Genomic DNA, 19,653 nt, shown 5'->3' with positions numbered 1-19,653 from the left:
CTTTCTCTTAAATAATAAAATTAAGAAAAACAAAAAACGATTGCTCCGACGTCCAAAATGAAGAGCCAGGCATCAAAGTGAAAGCAAAAACCATTTTTAGACTTAACGGGATTGAGAAGAGAAAAGTATAAGTAGGTAAAGTCAATATGGAAAGGGAATGAATAAGAAAGGGAATTCAGGAGAAACCTCTTTACTCAGAGAGTGGCGAAAATGTAGAACTCACCCTCACAGGGAGTTTTTGAGGTGGATAACTTGGAATCGGGGGAAGCTGAATAAACAAATGAAGGAGAAAGGAACAGAAGAAAATATTGATATGATTAGATCAAATAGGGTAGGTGGACGCTTGTGTGAGGCATGGCCATTGCCCTGTTGACCTGTTTCTGCATCGTAACTTGATGCAACATGATGTCTTTCTCTCTCTCCGCAGTCTGGACTCAATTGGAAAAATGGGAGTCACAGACAAGACGCCATGGTCTGTCTCGCGAATGGTTCTTCTTGCTCACAATCAGAATGAACAATCAAAAGGCACATTCTGAATTTTTAACTGGACACAAAAAAAACTTCCAGTCTCTTCCACACACCTCCGAACAAGCCAGCTTTACATTGGTATATGAGCCATTGCATCATCCTTATCTGCTGTTAGTTTGAGCATTGCCGATGTTCTGTTTAAAATGCCCACTAAAAGAGGGTAAAGGACAGGAAGAATATCTTTATACAACCACAAGAATTGCGGCATAAGGGGGCCATTTGGGCCCTCTAGCCTGCTCTGTCTTTTCGTAAAAGAAATGATTGTGGCCTCAACTGCACATTATTGTTTACTCCCAATGACTCCCTCGTCTATCAAGAATCTATCATGCTCTAACTTAGAAGTACACAATGACCCAACCTCTCCATCTCTCTCTGAGGAAGAGAATTGAGACAAACCACCCTCTCTGTGGAAAACAGTCTCATCATCTGTCTTAAATGGGAAACCCCTTATTTTTGGATTGTCTCCTGTTTTCTGTCTCTCCCACAAGACAAAAGATCCTTTCAATATCCACTCTGTCAAGTTTCATCAGGATTTATCTGTTTCAATAAGGTTTCCTCACAAACTTTGTTTCCTCTCATTCTTCTAATGGAGTGATTCTTCATAATTCAATGTGGCTGCCTTAGAGGTGAAGATGTGGCCAGAGATGTCACCTGGCCATGACAGGACAGGCCGCAAGAAACGTCTGCACGTACATTGATGATGTCAGTGTGTGTTGTGCATGGTGGCATCATTACCAGTGCACATATGGCTGAGGAAGGATTGGGGTGGTGAGGTGAAGGCTTTGGGCCCAGCTGGACAAAGGCCAGATGTGAGTAAGGTGAGGGAGGCCTGCACCAGGAGCTAACCTCCTTTTTGCCTGGGGCTAATGTGGAGGCTGGGGTAAGATTGGGAGGCTGCAGGGGTCGTGTGACAGAAAGGCAGGCTGCTAGGAAAAAACAAGAATAGAATTCTCTCTTCTTTTTCAGTCACGTGGGTGGCTTTATTTTACATGCAGGATACACCATCTTTAGACAGGTGGCTACTTCTTGTTGCTTGAGAATGACATAAGTTCTCTTTCTGCTCTGTGCCACCTAGAGGAGGTGTACATAGGAAACTCAGGTTCTTTCTAAACTCCAATATGCCCAGCCTGTCCAACCTTTCCTCAAAGATAATCACTCACTGCAGGTATCAGATGAGTGAACCTTCCCTGAACTGCTTCTAAGGCATTTATATCCTTTCTTAAATAAAGAAACCAAAACTGTGTATAGTATTACAGGTGTCATCTCAACAATTCTCTGTACAACTGTAGCAAAGCATCCCCACTGTGAAATTCAATTCCTCTTGCAATAAACAACAACATTCCATTTTCCTTCCTACTCATTTGCTGTACTTGCATTCTGAATTTCTGTGATTCATGTACCAGGACACCCGGATCCCTCAGTGTCTTCAAGGTTTTGTAATCTCACTCTATTTAAACAATGTGCTTTTCTATTCTTTCGACCAAAATGTACAAGCTCACACTTTCCCACATTATACTCCCTGCCAAATGTCTGCTGTTCACTTTAGCTGGCAGTTCTCCCTGTTTAGCTCTATGCTTTCGTTCACACACACCCCCCCCTCCCCAACCCCCCCCCCTTACACACTCTGGTTGGCCAGGATGCAGCCAGATCAGATATGTAACCTTCTTTATGTTGGTGCTTCTGGTGCAACTGCATGTTGTTGGCCTTTCCATGAAGACCCATATTAAGTTGGATTTTGACTCACTGAAGTGAATGAGGAAGGGAATGGGGAGGCAGTGTTGGTAGCTTGACAATTAAAATGATCAGTACAGTATGGAGATGCACTTGAGTACAATCTGGCTGAATGAAATTACCTCCATGAGGCTCGAAGCTCGGAATAGCAGGGATAACAACATGATGGAGGAACAGTGGCATGCTGTTCATTTTGATTGCTCCAGACAACAGGCCGCTGAAGTAATAAATGTACCTGGGGAGGAAAAAGATAGCAACGTCAGAAGTCTGGAAGTGAATCCCAATCGAGTCAGCTATGTTGAGTGTCAGGCGTGTAAGGCGAGGCTGGATGGTCTTTAATGTATAACAGGGAAGACTGATGAGTTAATGGCATGGATTGACACAGGCAAATATGATATTATTGCCATCACAGAAACATGGTTCAGGGAAGGGCTGGACTGGCAATTCAACATTCCAGGGTATAGGATCTTCAGGTGAGACTGAGGAGGGTGTAAAAAGGGTGGTGATGTTGCACTATTAATTAAGGAGTCAATTATTGCAATAAGAAGAAATTATATCTTGGAAGAGTCCTTAAACGAGGCTTTGTGGGTAGAACTTAGGAATGTTAAGGGGGCAGCTGCTTTACTGCGAGTGTATAATAGGCCCCCAAAGTGTCAGTGGGAAACAGAGGAGCAAATAAGTAGACAGCTTACAGAAGTGTGTAAGAGTAATAATTAGATAATTATATTAGGGGATTTCAACTTTCCCACATAAATTGGGATAGTCATAGTGTTAAGGATTTAAAGGGGGCGGATTTCTTGAAATGTATCCAAGAGTTGTTTACATCAATACACAGAAGGCCCTTCAAGGGACAGCACAGTGCTGGGTCTGGTTCTGGGGAAAGAAGCCGGACAAGTGTTCAATGTGTCAGTCGGGAACATTTTAGAAACAGCGATCACAACATGGTACGGTTCAACTTTGTTCTGGACAAGGACAAAGTTGGCCTGCAAAAGATAGCTTTGGATTGGGGGAAGGCAGATTTTATTAAACTAAAGCAGGATCTGGCCACAGTAGACTGGGAACAGTACAGGTCCAACATGTACCCTTTACAGGGAAATGTAGGAGCAATAAGTTCAGAGAACCCTGGATGTTTAAGACAATTCAGGACTGGATAAGGAAGAAGAATAGGGCTTTAGCAAGTCTAAAGGGAGCAATTCAGCTGTGGCCGGAGAGGAATACAAGAAGTGCAGGAGGGAACTTAAGAAAGAAATTAGAAGAACAAAAAGGGGGCATGAAAAATGACTTGCAAACAGGATTAGGGGGAATCTTAAGATATTTTACAAATACAAACAGTCGGGCCCATTATGGACCAAGAGTGCAACCTGCGTATGAAACCGCAGGATATTGGCAGGGTGTTGAATTAATACTTCTCTCTGGTTTCCACACTGAAAAAGGAGAATGTAGAGATGGAATTCAGGAAATGGGGCGAGGAGGAATTTGCACAGTTTGACAAAGGAAATGGGGAGGTATTGCAGGTTCTGTCAGGCTTTAAAAAAAAATCCCTGGTCTGGATGAATTGCATCCAGTCTGCTGTGGGAGGCAAGGCAGGAAAGTTCAAGGGCCCTGACACGAATCTTTAATTCCTCTCTGGCCACAGCGGGAAATGCCAGAGGATTGGAGAACGGCAAATGTGGTTCCACTTTTTAAGAAGGGCGGGAGAGCTGAACCAGGAAATTACAGACTGATGAGTCTCACATCAGTGATAGGAAAACTATTGGAGAAAATTCTGAAAGAGTGAATTAATACCCATTTGGAAAGGCATGGGTTAATTAGGGATAGTCAGCATGGCTTGTTCAGAGGGAGGTCGTGTCTAACAAATTTCTTAGAATATTTTGAAAATGTGATCAAGTGTATTGCTGAGGGAAGTTTAGTTGATATAGTTTATATGGATTTTAGCAAAGCTTTTGACAAGGTCCCATGTGGGAGATTGATTGAAAAGGTTAAAGCGCATGAAATTAAGGGAAACTTGACAAGATGAATCAGAAACCTGGTTATCTAATAGGACACAAAGGCTGTGTGAGTGACTGAAGGCTGTGTCCAGCAGTGTACCACAAGGATCAGTACTGGGAGCCTTATTGTTTGTTATATACATAAATGATAGAGATGAAAATGTAGGGGGAATGTTCAGCAAATTGCAGATGACGCCAAGCTTGGTAGAGTGGTTAATGTCGAAGGAGATGGTGGTAGGTTATAGGAAGATATAGATGGGTTGGTCAGATGGTATTGAACCCTGATAAGAGCGAGGTGATGCACTTTGGAAGAAGAAACAAGATGAGGGAGTATTTATTGAACAGCAAGACACTGGGTAACTTAGAGGAAAAGAGGGATCTTGGGGTAATTATTCCCAGGTCCTTGAAGTCGGCAGAGTACATAATAGGATAGTTAAGAAGGCATATGGGACACTTGCTTTCATTAGTCACGGCATGGAGTATAGCAGCAAGGAGGTCATGTTGGAGTTGTACAGGTCAGGTCCCAGCTGGAGTACTGTGTGCAGTTCTGGTCACCTCACTCCAAGAAGGATGTGATAACACGTGAGGGGGTCCAGAGGAGGTTTGCCAGGATGTTGCCTGGGATGGAGAAATTGAGCGATAAGGAGAGACTAGATAGGCTTGGATTGTTTTCTTTAGAGCAGAGGAGACTGAGGTGGGGACATGATTGAGGTGTACAAGATTATGTGGGGTACAGACAGGGTGAATAGAGAGCAGCTGTTCCCCTTGGTTGAGAGGTCAATCATTGGAGGGCATAATTTTAGGGTAAGGGGCAGGAGATTCTGAGGGGATCTGGGGGAAAAGAAACCTTTTCACTCAGTGGGTGGTGGGAATCTGGAATGCACTGCCTGGGGAGGTAGTGGAGGCTGGAAACCTTACAACCTGGAAAAAATATTTGGGTGAGCACTTCAAAAGTAACATGCAAGCATATGGGACAAGTGCAGGAAACTGGGATTAGTGCACTTTTAGTGGGAGCTATCCTGGTGCAGACTCAATAGACTGAAGGTCCTTTTTGGTTTGGTCCTGTCAGTTAGAGTTCCAAATCAGTTGGATCAATTTGTTGACTTTCCCACTGCCATTGCCCCTGGACTTGGAAAGCTCTCTGTTCAATCTCCTGCTCTGCCTCAGTCATTTTGAGAAGGCCCCCACAGGATCCTTTGCTATTTGTGTTGATTAATTCTTGTCTCTGCTCCAGTAGTAACATCACTGTTCTCTGGCTTAACTCCATCACGTTATTTGACATCAGTTCATTTCTCAAGATCAGTACGTTCCACAGCGTCTCTGGAGACAATTCTCCAGGAGACATGTTGTTCCCACTCTATGTCCTCCTCCCTGGACAGTTAAAAATGGCAACTCACCCAAGCAGTGTGTGTGCGTGCATGTGTGTGTGTTATAGAGACAGTGAGTGTGTGTGCGCGTGAGGGTCTGTGTCTGTGTCATTGCCTATTACAAAAGGGGGCCACCCCTCCCACCTCCAGTTTGATGATGCCTAATTTCAACATCCTTATTGCCATGCTGAGATCAGGTAGACGGATCTAGGCCTGTTACTGAACTCCCAGTTGCCAGCATTGTTCTGAAACCCAGCCTGCAGTGTAAATCTGACACATTCTCAGCAATCCAACCACTTTTTGGAAGATCCTGTCAGATAGAATATCTCAGGATATATCTTGGAGTCCCATCAGAAAAAGAAACAGTATAACTTGCGAATGCCTCACACCGGTCTGACTTGTCTTGTATACTTCAAAATGGAGCTGAAATGTGACAAGTAGATTCATTACCAAGTATTCAAAGGTTTTTTTACTGACTTTCCCTAAGGTGCAACCCCTGATTGGGCCCAGCTATGTCTCCATGGCAGACGAACCCTCTCTCACCTGGTCTGCGAAGGCTGTATCGCAGGAGCCACTTTGTCCTCACAGAATTTCCTCATGGCAAGTGTGCTGAGAGCCTGGTCAGCCCTGCATGAGCAAAACAGAAATGAAAAGCTATTCATCCATAAACCTGCAGAAGGCCATAGGTTTGAAGCCCAGTCCAGAGACTGGAGCAGATAGTCCCGAGTTCCACCCTAGTGCAGTGCTAAGGGAGTGCTACACAGCAAGAGAGGCACTATCATTGGTATGAGGCGTTAAGCGGAGACTCAGTCTACCTGTTTAATGCAATGAAATATGGGGTGTTCAAAAAAGAACAATTTCTCCACTTGATGGTTAAGACTCAAGAAACATCATTAAAAAATCAATCATTCATATAAGACCATAAAAATCAGAGCTACGCTTCCCCTTCTTCCAATATATAAGACAATGATTGATCTTCTTAACTCCATCTTACTGCATTGTCCCCATATCCCTTAATTCCCTGCTGTTTTGAACATACTCATCGACTAAAAACCCACAATCCTCTGGTATAAGAATTACAAATATTCAGAAACCATTTTGAGTGAAGACATTTCTCCCCATCTCAGTTATGAATTATCCTGAAACTGTGAACCTGTGTTCTGCAGCCAGGGGAAATATTTTCTCACTATTCTAAGCCCCTTAACACTTTTAGATGTTGAATGAAATCACTTCTCATTCTTTTGTGGCCTAATTCTTTCATTCCAGGAACCAGAAGATTAGCTTAGATTCTGTACAGTGTGGAAACAGGCCCTTCAGCCCAACCAGTCCACACTGACCTCCAAAGAGTAACCTACCCAGACCCATTTCCCTCCAACTAATACACCTAACACTATGGGCAATTTAGCCAATTCACCTGACCCACACATCGTTGGACCGTGTGAGGAAATCAGAGCACAGACACAGAGAGAATGTGCAAACTCCACACAGACAATCACCCGAGGCTGGAATTGAACCTGGGACCCTGGTGTTGTGAGGCAGCAGTGCTAACCACTGAGCCACCGTGCATCCCAAAGGTTTGCTGCACCAGTGTTTCCTGAAACTTTTTCCGGTCTGATCTCATTTTATGCCTCAGACTTTGTGTCAGCCAAGTGAAATTTTTATTTGGGGGGGGGGGGGTGAGTTTGAGAGTTGGATGGGAGAGGGGAGCACTTCAGTTGTTGAGTGTAATTGGGGGAAGATGGTCATGAAAAGGCAGAGTCTAGATTAGAGTGGTGCTGGAAAAGCACACTCGGATGCTGCCTGACCTGCTGTGCTTTTCCAGCATCACTCTAATCTAGACTCTGGTTTCCAGCATCTGCAGTCCTTGTTTTTACCCTATGAAAAGGCTGAGTTCCTCCAAAAAAAAACTACCCATTCACAGGCTTTCTCACAGCAATAATAGGGTCTCAGAGAGCAGCCCACTAGGCCACGTCCACCAATAAAGCAAACGCATGTGTTTTAAGGGGCCTCGTAGCTGTCAGAAATCAGACTGAACACCATGAGAGTCGTGCTACCTCAGAGTTCGCAATTCCACTGAGATTCACAACCCACAGTTCAGGACACCCTGCTCTAAGGCAAGTATGCCCTTCCTTAGGTAAGGTGACTAAAACTCTACTATTTCTGGGTTCGTATTGTGCGCAAATTACATCAGCCTACATAACCACAGTGATGGCCTTCTAAAAAGGATCTTATTGGTAGTACTGTCCTAAGAATGTGACAAGGCTCCAAATACAAGCTTTATGTCTGGGTTACCTTGAGCCCATTGGTGTCTACAAATGGAATCATTTGAAGTGAATCATCCTGCACTTTCTCGACTAGACGGTGCAGCAAAGTATATGGGGGGGGCGGGGAGGTTCGTTTCCACCTGCCTACAATTACTGGCCTATAATGTGAGGGTAAGAAGCGTTCGTGGGTGAACACTATCAATTGGAATTCTGAATAAGGTCCATTAGCACGTGCTTTTCATCATGCCAGTGGCTGATTGGGCCCTGGCTTAGAGTGGCAGGGGAAACCTCAATAAACTGACCCCTTCAAATTTTAGGCGAAAGTTGTAGATGCTGGAGATGAGTCAAGATTAGAGTGGTGCTGGAAAAGCACGGCAGGTCAGGCAGCATCGAGGAGCAAGAAAATCAACGTTTTGGGCAAAAACCCTTCATGATTCCTGATGAAGAGCTTTTGCCCGAAATATCAATTTTCCTACTCCTCGGATGCTGCCTGACATGATGGCATTTTCCAGCACCACTCTAATCTTGACGCTTCAAATTTTATCCTGCTGTCCTGTTTGACAACTGCCTTTGGCATCTCCTGGCACCATCATCTCATAAAGTAGTTACAAATCCAGTGTTTCCCTACTCAAATCAAGTGCTCACCCTGCAGAGATCTTGCTGTAATGCATGTATGCTGCAATGATCACTCCTGTTCGACCTTTGTTGCCCTGTTGAGATACAAGTGTAAAGATGGTTATTGTAATCAACTCAATACCATTTACAGCTGTTCAAAACCATGAGGAGTCTGATAGTAATAAACTGTTCCCACCATCAGAAGGGTCGAAATATGGAGGCAAAAACAAAACCAAATCAACTTGATGAAAATAGTTGTTACGCAGTGAGTAGGTCGGATGTGGAGTGCACTGCCTTCAAAACAGAAATGGATAATTATCCAAAGAGAAAATAAAATGCATGGCCGCAGGGAAACAGTGAGCAAGTGAGACTGTTCTTGCAAACATCCAGTATCAATATGATGGCCTCCTTCAATGCTGTAACCATTCTGTGATTCTACAGGCACTTGGCCATGCTGTAGTTCAATCGTGCAGAACAGGGCTGGGGTGTCATGCTACTCCACTCTAAATCAGTACCCACTCCTGAGAACATAGCTTTGCTGGCTCTGACAGCCTGGTATAGTTTGGCTTGTCACCACAGTGCCTAGCCCTCCAAAATCACAAAGGTTTAATCCTCAGTTAACCTCCAAGGTTGGGGAAAATCAGACTGACTTTATCTGAACAGGAGGGGTTTGTGTGTAGGCAAGATCAGGCTCGACTGTGAAACACTACACGACTGATCAGTCTCACCATGTTTCACTGCTCATGCCAACGTATACTGGGTGAAATAATGAAGGCCAATGGCACTATTGAAAGACAGTGCCTTTCGGAGAATGGGGGATGCAGGGGGAGGGCAGCGTGGACAATAAATTGCTACCTACAATTGGACCTTAATAGTGGATTCGGGACATTGGGGCTCATTTAACTCAAGCAATAAACCGATCTAATCACTGCAGCTACCAAGTAGGGTTGGTTTGTGTCAGCGTTTTCCGGGAGACTCAGGTGTCTATTTGTCCTGAAATCAAGGGGGTGAAAAAATCCAACATTTTAAAATTGGATAATCTGGGCACTTCTGTGATCTGGTTTCATGTGGAATCAAAGTTCTACTCCAGATTGTGAGAGAGGAAGTCCTGAAGTGAGTTTTCAGTGTTTAGGTTCGATGTCCTTGAGGGTCTCAACCAGTGCACCCAACACCCCTTCATATTAATGGCAAAATTTAATGATGCTCCATCCTTTGCAGCAATGCTTTAGGATTTTACAATTGATGTGGTTTTCAATCTATCCAATCAAGTCAGCTGAAGTCATTTTAATAAAAACACTCTGAAGCTGATGGCAATAAGTCTTCAACTTGGCAACACTCCAAGCTGTGACCTGTGGAGGGGGTGCAGTGCACCATATTTAAATAACAGCGGCCTACTTTTGCAGGGTTGGACATGCTCAACTGGGTATTTCCCATCAGTAAGGAGGGAATAATTTGCAGTAACACTGAGGAGACATGGAAGGTTTCCTGCCCGATTTTCCTTTCTTGGTCTCATCAGGAGCCCTTGCACACTGACCTTGCAGTGTAGAACCACGACATGATGGGAGTCTGAGTTCAGCCACATCTCCATGGCTTTGCAGATGGCACAGATCTTGTCCAAGGGAGGGGCATGAAAATCAGGCCAGCCAAAGTCATGAACCTGGAAATCAAAAGCACAGCAGCACATCAGGGTCCCAGTTTGGGAGGGAGTGCAGTTCATAAGGTATGGAGGTGTTAATGACACAAACATTTAATCTGATGCTGCAAATTCACTGAGTGGCACCAAACTGCAAACTGTGACTGGCCACAAGCTAAGAATAATGCGCACTTCCTGGACTATACCAGATTCTATGGTGTTTGTATGAAAACAGAAGAAATAGGAGCTAGAGTGCACCATTTGGCCGGCCAAGCCTGTTCCACCATTCAATAAAATTGGGGCTGATCATCTACCTTAACTCCACTTTCCTGCACCATCCCTGAGTTCGCTAGTACCCCGTAAACTTACTGACCTCAGTACTGAACATACTCAATGGCTGGGCTCTCTGGGAGACAGAATTCCAAAGCTGCACAATTCTCTGACATTTTCCCTCCCCTCAGTCCTAAATGGCTGACCTTTTATCCCGAGACTGTGCCCCTACATTTTAGATTCCTCTGCCAGGGGAAAACGACCCCTGAGTTTCAACCATGTCAAGCCCCTACAAAATGTTATGTTTCAATGGGATCATCTCTCATTATTCTAAACTCCAGGGATCAGAGGCTTACCCTACTTAATCTGTCTTTTCTTATTCATTCATGGGATGTTAGTGTTGCTGGCTCGGTTAGCAGTTATTGGCCTGGAGAAGGTGGTGGGTGTTAAGCTGCCATCTTGGACCGCTGCAGTCCAGTGGTGTAGGTATCCCACAGTTTGGAAGGGAGTTCCAGGATTTTCACCCAGCAATAGTAAAGAAACAGCAATATAGTTCCAAGTCAAGGTGGTGTGTAGCTCAGGGTGGAACTTGCAGGTGATGGCATCCCCATATATCTGCTGCCCTTGTTTTTCTAGGTAGTAGTGGCCATGTATTTGGAAGGTACTGTCAAAGGATGATCCTCTCATTCAGTCTAGTGAACCTTCATTGCACTCATTTTGAAACAAGTACAGGGCCACACATGCTGTCAGCTTTAAAATGGAGAGGTTTGCATTTTCAGTCAGTCTTAATCTCACATTGGTCTAAATTCGACTTTACTTCAGAACTACAAACATCTGGAAAATAAAATGAGAATTCAGACAGACGTACCTTGGGATTGAGTCTGCAAATGTCTTGCCTCTTTTCGGAGAGATTGAAAAGCTATGAAAGAAATTAGGTTATTTTAGATTGATAGAGTGAGGGGGTGCACTGGTATCATACAACCCATATAGTGCGGAAGCCGGACTTTCAGCCCAGCAAGTCCATACTGAGCATCCAAAAAAGCATCGCACCCAGACCCACCCTCCTACCCTGTAACCCTGCATTTCCCATGGCTAATCCACCTAGCCTGCAAATCCCTGGTCACTATGGGCAATTTAGCATGGCCAATCTACCCTAACCTGCACATCTTTGGACTGTGGGAGGAAACCTGAGCACCCGGAGGAAACCTATGCAGATACAGGGAGAACGTGTAAACTCCACACAGTCGCCTGAGAGTAGAATCAAACTCAGATCCTGACGCTGTGAGGCAACTCACAGTGCTACTCACTGAGCCACCGTGCCGTCCAAGGATGACGTGGTGGTGCCTATTAGTAACTGAGAATAATTGTGAATGGCTCCATCGCCTTGGATACAACCATGGGTGATGGCATATTCTTGTATGGGCTAGGAGGGAGCCCTAGTTGTTGCAAATCAATTTTAAACCACAACCCCTCATCATACAATGCAGAAAACATGTCAGAACAAAAACCAAGTGTTTCTGTTTCTGCTCTTGTGAAAGCACAAGTTTCTGCCCATTCACTTGAAAACCAATGGAAAATCAGGAATGCAGAGACAGAAAACCTCAACCACATGTTTAACCCAGCACCTTATGCAGCCACTCTGCAACCTCGCTACTAAATTCCCTTGCTACTGCTCATTCTCAGATTACATGTGTGGGAATTTCTCAAAATATCAAGTTAGCATGTTATTCCTTTGCAAAAGAAGCCGTTCAGCCCATCAAATCCATGCTGCCACTCTATAGAACAATCTGTGGTATTCACAGGAAGGTGCAAACGACCACAAATTTCGATCAATTAATTGCAAAGGCAGCTGGCCCCACTCAGGGATCCTCTTGGAACCTTTTGCAGCTTTTTTCGCTATTGTTGTGAAGTTTTTTTTGATGGGATATTTTGCTTTAGATTTTGCCAGTGATATCAGTAGGGTAACTGAGATGATGCCAAGTTAAAATCAGTACTGAACTAATCCCGACTTAATGACTGTATCCATATATCTGCTGATCTCTATTAATTCAGCTCTATCTCACTTGCAATCTCAGTAATTCCTTCGTGTTAAGATGACGCCATAGGTACTTGCTGTTCAGACAAAAACATCACCTCAAAAGTGATAGACAAGGAGGAGATGTTAATCATAATTCAATAGAACTGCCAGCAGAACTAAATCTCCAAGAGCATCAAGGACCAGTGGGGATTACCAATGAAGGTTGAGAAAATACTTTCTTCATATGTTGGTCCTGCTCTTGGCTTTCTCTTCTGCCAGACTCACACCAGGATTTGTACAATTGTGCAAGGACTAGCAGATCTGCAATGTCTCAACCAAGTCACTGCATCCTATGAACTACTTGGTGGGGGCGTTGGTGCATCCTGCACATCTTTGCACCCCCAATGGTACGCATAACAAAACTGCCCCCTTCCACCTCCATAACATTGCCTGACCTCAGTTTATTCACCACTGAAACCTTTTTCTCTGTCTTCATTGCCTTTAGATGTGACTATTCCATCACACTCCCAGTTGGTCTCCCACATTCGATCATTTGCAAATTTGTGGTCATCAAAAATTCTCTGAACTCATACCAAGTCCCATTCCCCGATCTCCCTTGTAATCGCTAACATACAATGGCTCTTGGTCAAGCTGCATCTTGATTCCCATTCTTGTTTTCAAACACCTCCATGGTCTCAACCCTCCCGATCTCTATAATCTCTTCCAGCCACATAACCTTCCAAGATAGCTGTCATCCTCTAATTTTGGCCGGTTTGTGCATTCCCTGTTACTATTGTTCCACCAATGGCAGCTGTGCCTTCAGTTTCCTGGGTGCTAAGCTCTGGAATTCCCTCCCTACACCTCTCCATCTCTCTTTCCTCATTTAAGGCAGTCCTTAGAACTTATCTCATAATCTGAACTAACATTTCCTCATGTGTCTTGGTGTCTTACTTTGTTTCATCATGTTTCTGTGAAGCACCTTGAGCCTTTTATATGAATATAAATTGCTGTTGTAATCACCAGAAAGCCACTACCCCCAAGGGCTGATTTCAACCTTTCTGATGCAAAAAGGATCAAAGAGATGGGAGGACAACACTACTTTTAAATCCCTGAGCTCTAGCTCAGGCCAAAAGTGGGCGGCACGGTGGCACAGTGGTTAGCACTGCTGCCTCACAGCGCCTGAGATCCGGGTTCATTTCCCGACTCAGGCGACTGACTGTGTGGAGTTTGCACGTTCTCCCCGTGTCTGCGTGGGTTTCCTCCGGGTGCTCCGGTTTCCTCCCACAGTCCAAAGATGTGCGGGTCAGGTGAATTGGCCATGCTAAATTGCCCATAGTGTTAGGTAAGGGGAAAATATAGGGGTATGGATGGGTTACGCTTCAGCGGGTCGGTGTGGACTTGTTGGCCCGAAGGGCCTGTTTCCACACTGTAAGTAATCTAATCTAAAACAGCACACACTGAAGATGAAGCTGCTGACCTTCTCAATCTATGGGACTCTGCCACACTGAACCATCGTGACACCACATAATAGTCTTAAAATGTGCTCCACACGTAGATTACTGTATCCATATTATGAAAAGGATATAAAGGCAGTGGAGAGGGTGCAGGGAAGATTTACAAAGATGATCTTGGAAATAGATGTGGGCATTTTTATCAGGAAAGGATTGAAAGACTGGGTGTCTTCTCTCCTGGAGAAGACATATGGAGGTCTTTAAAATTATGGAGGATTTTGATAGAGTAAATACAGAGAGAATGTTTCCTCTTCTGGGCAAAAGCAGAACTGGAGACCATCAATACAATAAATCCTCAAGAAATTCAATACAGAATTCAGAACAAACTTCTTCACTTGCAGTGAGAACCCACTACCACAGGGTTGAAGTGAACAGTATAGTTGCGTTTCAGGGGAAACCAGATAAATATCTGAAGGAAAAGAAAGAACAGAAATTGCTGGCAAAGCTCAGCAGGTCTGGCAGCATCTAGGGGAAGAAAGCAGAGTTAAAAATTCGAGTCTGGTGACTCTTCATCAGACTTTGTTGGACTCGCAACAGTAACTCTGCTTTCTTCCCCCAGGTGATGCCAGACCTGCTCAGTTTTGCCAATAGTTTGTTTTTGTTTAAGATCTCCAGTAGCCACAGTTGTTTGTTAGATTTAAGTGTCTGAAGGAGAAAGGAATAGAGAGTTATAATTACAAACTTAGATGAGGAAAGATAGGAGGAGAGCCGAGTGGAGCAGTAACATCAGCATGGACTAGTTAGACTAAATGTCCTGCTCCTGTGCTATATATCTTATGTAATTATTCAGTATTACAACTGTATGTATAAACGTAGAAAAACAGTCCAAAGTGTGCATTTTTGCAGGAACCTGCTACAAACCAATTTCACTGACTGCCTTGAGCTGCTCAATTTCGAAAAATGGGAACCCACCAAGTAGCTGTCTCCATGTTTGGATTTCAGCATCTGGGCCACCTCTTTCAGATTACTGCGGTATCGTTGCTCCTCAAGCACTGGTGGGAAGAAGACTGAAATAATCCGCTCTGTGATGTATGTCAGGTCAAAGTCGTAGTTTCGCTCCATGACGTGGTCCACGCTGAAGCTCCTGCTCGAAAACAAGATGGCAAGTCTTGATTACAATCTGACATCAGGGGCAACAGCGGCCATGGGCTCATTGAGTAGTGTCAATGTTAAACTATGAGATTAGTAACTCAAATGTCACAAGATCAAATTAATCCCTGATATAATCCACTAATCTTTTAAGGCTAATGAAACCCCCAATTGATGCACTCATGTGGTCCTGCGGAGGGAAGCTGCTTCATTTGACTGTCCATTACTTTAGTCCCATATTATTCTTGTTTATTATTCTGCATTCTTGTTACAGAGGCAGGAAACAAGAGGCAGGAGTGTCTTTGGGGGCTGTGTGTTGGGGTAGTGCTCACTACAGTTAATTTTTTCTTGTAGGCGATCCCTGAGCCACCATGGAGATGGGTTCACTGACAAAACAAAGGTCATAGGTGTGGTCTTCCAGCTTCGGAGCTGAAACCTGGCTGCAGTGTAAGGCAAGTAACTGAAAGGGTGTTTCAACAAGAAGGTGCCTACTCAGCATCTTCTTAAAACATTATATAATGCAAGTACAGGAAGCAACCAAGCCAACGATGTTGGTGGTGTGGGGGTGGGGGTGATTCAAGCTCCTCCACAGGGCAGCTTGACCTGAACCACCACCATCACCACAGGTTGATGGGGACAGCCTGTATTACTTTGTACAGCAGTTCCAGTAGCGCACGTTTCTGAGTTCTGGAACTAGCAGCCAATCAGAGTGACCAACAGCTCTCAAAACGTTTCTATGGGGTGGGTTTGATTAGCACACACACACACACACACACACACACACACACACACACACACACACACACACACACACACAATCTCCTTTTCTTATTATTTAGAGACACTCCCTTGACAAGAGAAAGTGTCAACCAGGCTTTGGGAGTCACTAAGTTGAAAGCAATTGTTAATGGCAGCTGGAGCAGTTTAACATTGTCTTTCAAAATTGCTTAAATCTATAACAAATCCAATTACTTGTCCCTTTCTTAATCAGTGTTGGAATATTAAACTGGAAAAGAAAGACTACAGAAGAACTGTAAATGAGATCAGTTCACCATTAACCACAATTCCAACCAGACAGTCTATTAGATCAGCCCAATGTTAATACAAAACCTTTCAGTGTGTTTCTCATGAGGATTGTTCATTCTTTGTGACCCTGTGGCAGAGAAGTTTTTAAAATGTCTCTCCAGTACCCTAGATCACGTTGTACCCAGCACTTTCCCAAAACTATTCAATTGTCTCGATTATCTACTTTTAAAATGAGTTGAGTGTTTTTACCTTGGTAGGGTGCTTCTTTGATGGGTGCTTTTCAAAGATTTTGTTGACCCCTAGTGCATTGAAACAAAAATGGACAACATTGAGACCCAATGAATATGGAAAACCTCCTCCTACTGTACCAGGCAGTCAGGTCTTTGAAAGAGCTTTTTTGATTCTTTCATATTTAATAATGTTTATCACGACTGTGTAGGTTGGAAACTGGTAAAGACACCCTTATCAGTGAAGCATCATACTGCAGACTTGGACTCGCTTCCAGGGAAAGTTCATAACAACGAAAATACTTGTTTTACAAGTTCATTGTCAGAAGCTGCAGAGTTGTTTACGGAGTGACAGAAAGAAAGACTTGCATTTCTATAGTGCCTTTCACAAACGGCCTCAAGGCAATCAAAAATGCATTATAGACAATAAAGTGCCCTTAGAACAATAGCTGCATTGTAACAATGCATGCAGTTTGTGAACACCAAGATCCCACAAAGAGTCTGTCGGTCACCATAGCCTGACCAGGCCATATGGTGCTCCCTCATTCGAGAAAGACAACTGGTGGTGATTTAACCTGAATGTCACCATGCCTCAGGCAGGGTGAGAGATTAAGAAAGGCAGCCCTTCATAGTAACCTCAGCCAGTGATGGGAATTGAACTCAGGCATCATATTGCTTCACAAACCAATCATCCAGCCAACTGAGCTAAACCAGCCCCCATAAAGAGTGATAAGATCATGATCACACCATTTGTTTGAGACATTAGGTGAGGAATGAACATTGGCCCAGGTCACTAAGTGGGTGGAGACACAGCAGCCAAGGGATTTTTGTAACCCACCTGAGAGCGCAGACATGGGCCATTGGTTAACATCTCATTCAACTGACAAAAACGAGACAGATTTACAGAGAAGGCTATGTGTACTCAGAGAGAGATGGCAATAGGTAGACAACACCTATTCGGTATCAACACACGCGAGCAGGAAATAGGCAAACAAACTGATGGACATACATTATACGAGATTGAACCATGAGACAGAGAGACAGGTGTTAAAGAGAATATACTTGGAGAGGTACAGAGAATGAGACAATCAGAGTCTGAGGCCTCACAGGACCAATGTGACTTCAATGGCTTTTGTTCCCTCCAAACTACGTTATGCCTCCATACTCAGAAGGGTTTTTCGCGTACATAAGTCACGATCATATACAAAATGAGGCATTTATTTAACTCTCTGCACTGAAGAAATGCCAAGCACTCACTGGCACAGGTTCTAAAATGCCTGCTTGACCACTGTCTCAAAAATTGTGATGGTTTCAGAATGGTCCAAGCTTTTTTCAGAGCAGCATTGATTTCAGACAGTATCAGCAGCAGCTCCTAGGAACCATAAGGAGGAAAACATAATCTTTGTGAAGGAATCTTGAAAAGGCTGCCAATTGATGTTTGTCATCAAGGAAACATCACTCAACACCCTGTGATTTGTGGGAATGAAAGAGGAGAAAACAGGAGGGGAGGGGATAAAAATGGCAGAAAAGAGCCAAGACCAGAGAGATGAAAAATGTTTCCAAAATGATGAATAGAAAGAAGAATCAGAGGTAAGGGGGAATCCAATTCCAAAATGGGCTAGAAGATAATAATTCCCCTTGCCTGCCAACAACTTTAGTTACACCATCCCAAGTGTGTAAATACATTTACAGACAAATTTAAATAGAGCAAGAACACTCACTCTGTGCAGGAATTTTATTTACCTGGAAAGATATCGCCTCCAGCCCTTGATATTTTAACCTAGGCATGTGGGCACATGCCAACTTCACAATGCTTAATACATATGCACATACATCTACACATGTACACACACACCGTTCCTGGCAGATTATGTATTTTACTCACCAAATGCTCAATATTCTTTACGGTTCCAGTACCCTTTCTTGGCTGTGGGAAATCGGAAACAGGAAAGTTATTAACTGACGCATTAACAAAACTAGCCTTTTTCCTGTAGGAATGTACAACAAGCTAATTCTGGGCACTCATCCAGCCTGACATGACAAAAATGTCACGTGCTTATATCTCACTACCCCACACCCCTCCCACTTCTATGCTCCTGCATTTCCCAATTGCAAGAGGAGTCAAGAATGTCCTGATTCAGAATTTTCAAAAGACACAAATAACCACAGAGTTGGAAAACATAAGCACCAAGGATTTTGTTCCAATGAAGAAATGTCTCCATGAAATCATGGACTGGTTTTAGCACAAGAGGAGGTGACTGAGCTTGCCATGTCCATGCTGATTCTCTGCAATACCAACTCAGCTAGTCCCACTTCATCACCTTCTTCCTGGAGCTTTCCAAACTTCTTTTTCTTCAGGTAATTATCCAAATCCCATTGAAACACCACGATTGAATCTGCTTCTATCACATGCTGAGACAGTGCATTCCAGACCTACACTTAACAATGTAAAAAGGTCTGTCTTGGTGCGGCCTTTTTTTTCTGCCATTCACCTGTGTCCTCTCATTTTCAATCCTCCTGCCAACAGGAACTGTTTCTGTCTAGCTACTCTGTCCAGATCTCTCATGACTTTGAATGTCTCTTATTAAATCTCCTCTCATCGTTCTTCTAAAGAGGAGAGCTCCAGTTACTCGAATCTATCCAAATAACGTTTTGGACCCATTCTCATTCAGCGGTTTTTGCAGGAGTTTCATGCTTCTGGTCGGAAAACTGCACTCTAGATCACAGGGTGATTTTACATCAGAAAAATTTCTCTGCAAAATTCTCATCCTGAATATCATGGAGTGAAATTGGAGATGACAAAAAGGAGTGAACAATGAGTGTTCTCTGTAAGAGAAATCTGGTTGGCATGGACGGGTTGGACCGAAGGGTCTGTTTCCATGCTGTATATCTCTATGACTCTATAACTGTGAAAATGAAGCTCCCGCTGATCAGCCCTATCACCAGCCTGCCACCCCAGAGGGGTGCACAGATTCCTGACAATGCGGAATCACAGCTTAAAATACCCCATACTCGACAGTTTCTTCTTCCCTTGTTTGTCAATTGTATTACTGAAACAGAACTTGAAGCAGGCACATTATAATGCGATTTGTTTCAGCCGAGACATTATTTTATATGCAACACTATACATATAAGGTAGAGACATTAATAAGTAGAATGTAAACAGATAATACATTTTCAAAAAGATAATTAAGTGAAGTGTACAAATTGGTTTCCATTCAAAGGCATGAAACTGCACACTGTCTTTACTTTCAATTATTTACAATTGTCACATACAGTCACTGATCTCTCTCTTAAGTCGTGTCTTGTAACATAAATTATTGAAAATCCATTTAAACATTAGCCTGAGAAAGTTTCAGTCAATACTTAAACACTGCTAAAAAGATG

The 19,653-nt window shown here is 43.6% G+C and overlaps 1 protein-coding gene across 6 annotated transcripts in view; it reads right to left on the bottom strand.

Annotated features, from left to right (window-relative positions):
* Positions 1–19,653, bottom strand: part of LOC132805784 (tensin-1-like) — a 284,100-nt gene that overhangs the window by 77,672 nt on the left and 186,775 nt on the right. For all 6 annotated transcript variants that reach the window (XM_060821037.1, XM_060821039.1, XM_060821038.1 and 3 more), the window contains 8 exons: positions 18,152–18,193; positions 16,289–16,338; positions 14,837–15,008; positions 11,265–11,315; positions 10,028–10,150; positions 8,524–8,588; positions 6,158–6,241; positions 2,382–2,494 (listed from right to left, as the gene is read on the bottom strand). In XM_060821037.1, coding sequence (XP_060677020.1) covers positions 2,382–2,494; positions 6,158–6,241; positions 8,524–8,588; positions 10,028–10,150; positions 11,265–11,315; positions 14,837–15,008; positions 16,289–16,338; positions 18,152–18,193 — 700 coding nt within the window. The remainder of the gene's footprint in view (positions 1–2,381; positions 2,495–6,157; positions 6,242–8,523; positions 8,589–10,027; positions 10,151–11,264; positions 11,316–14,836; positions 15,009–16,288; positions 16,339–18,151; positions 18,194–19,653) is intronic.

The sequence above is a fragment of the Hemiscyllium ocellatum genome, chromosome X, assembly GCF_020745735.1.
Source record: "Hemiscyllium ocellatum isolate sHemOce1 chromosome X, sHemOce1.pat.X.cur, whole genome shotgun sequence".
Lineage (NCBI taxonomy): Eukaryota > Metazoa > Chordata > Chondrichthyes > Orectolobiformes > Hemiscylliidae > Hemiscyllium > Hemiscyllium ocellatum.
This window is presented reverse-complemented; position numbering and strand designations above follow the sequence as displayed.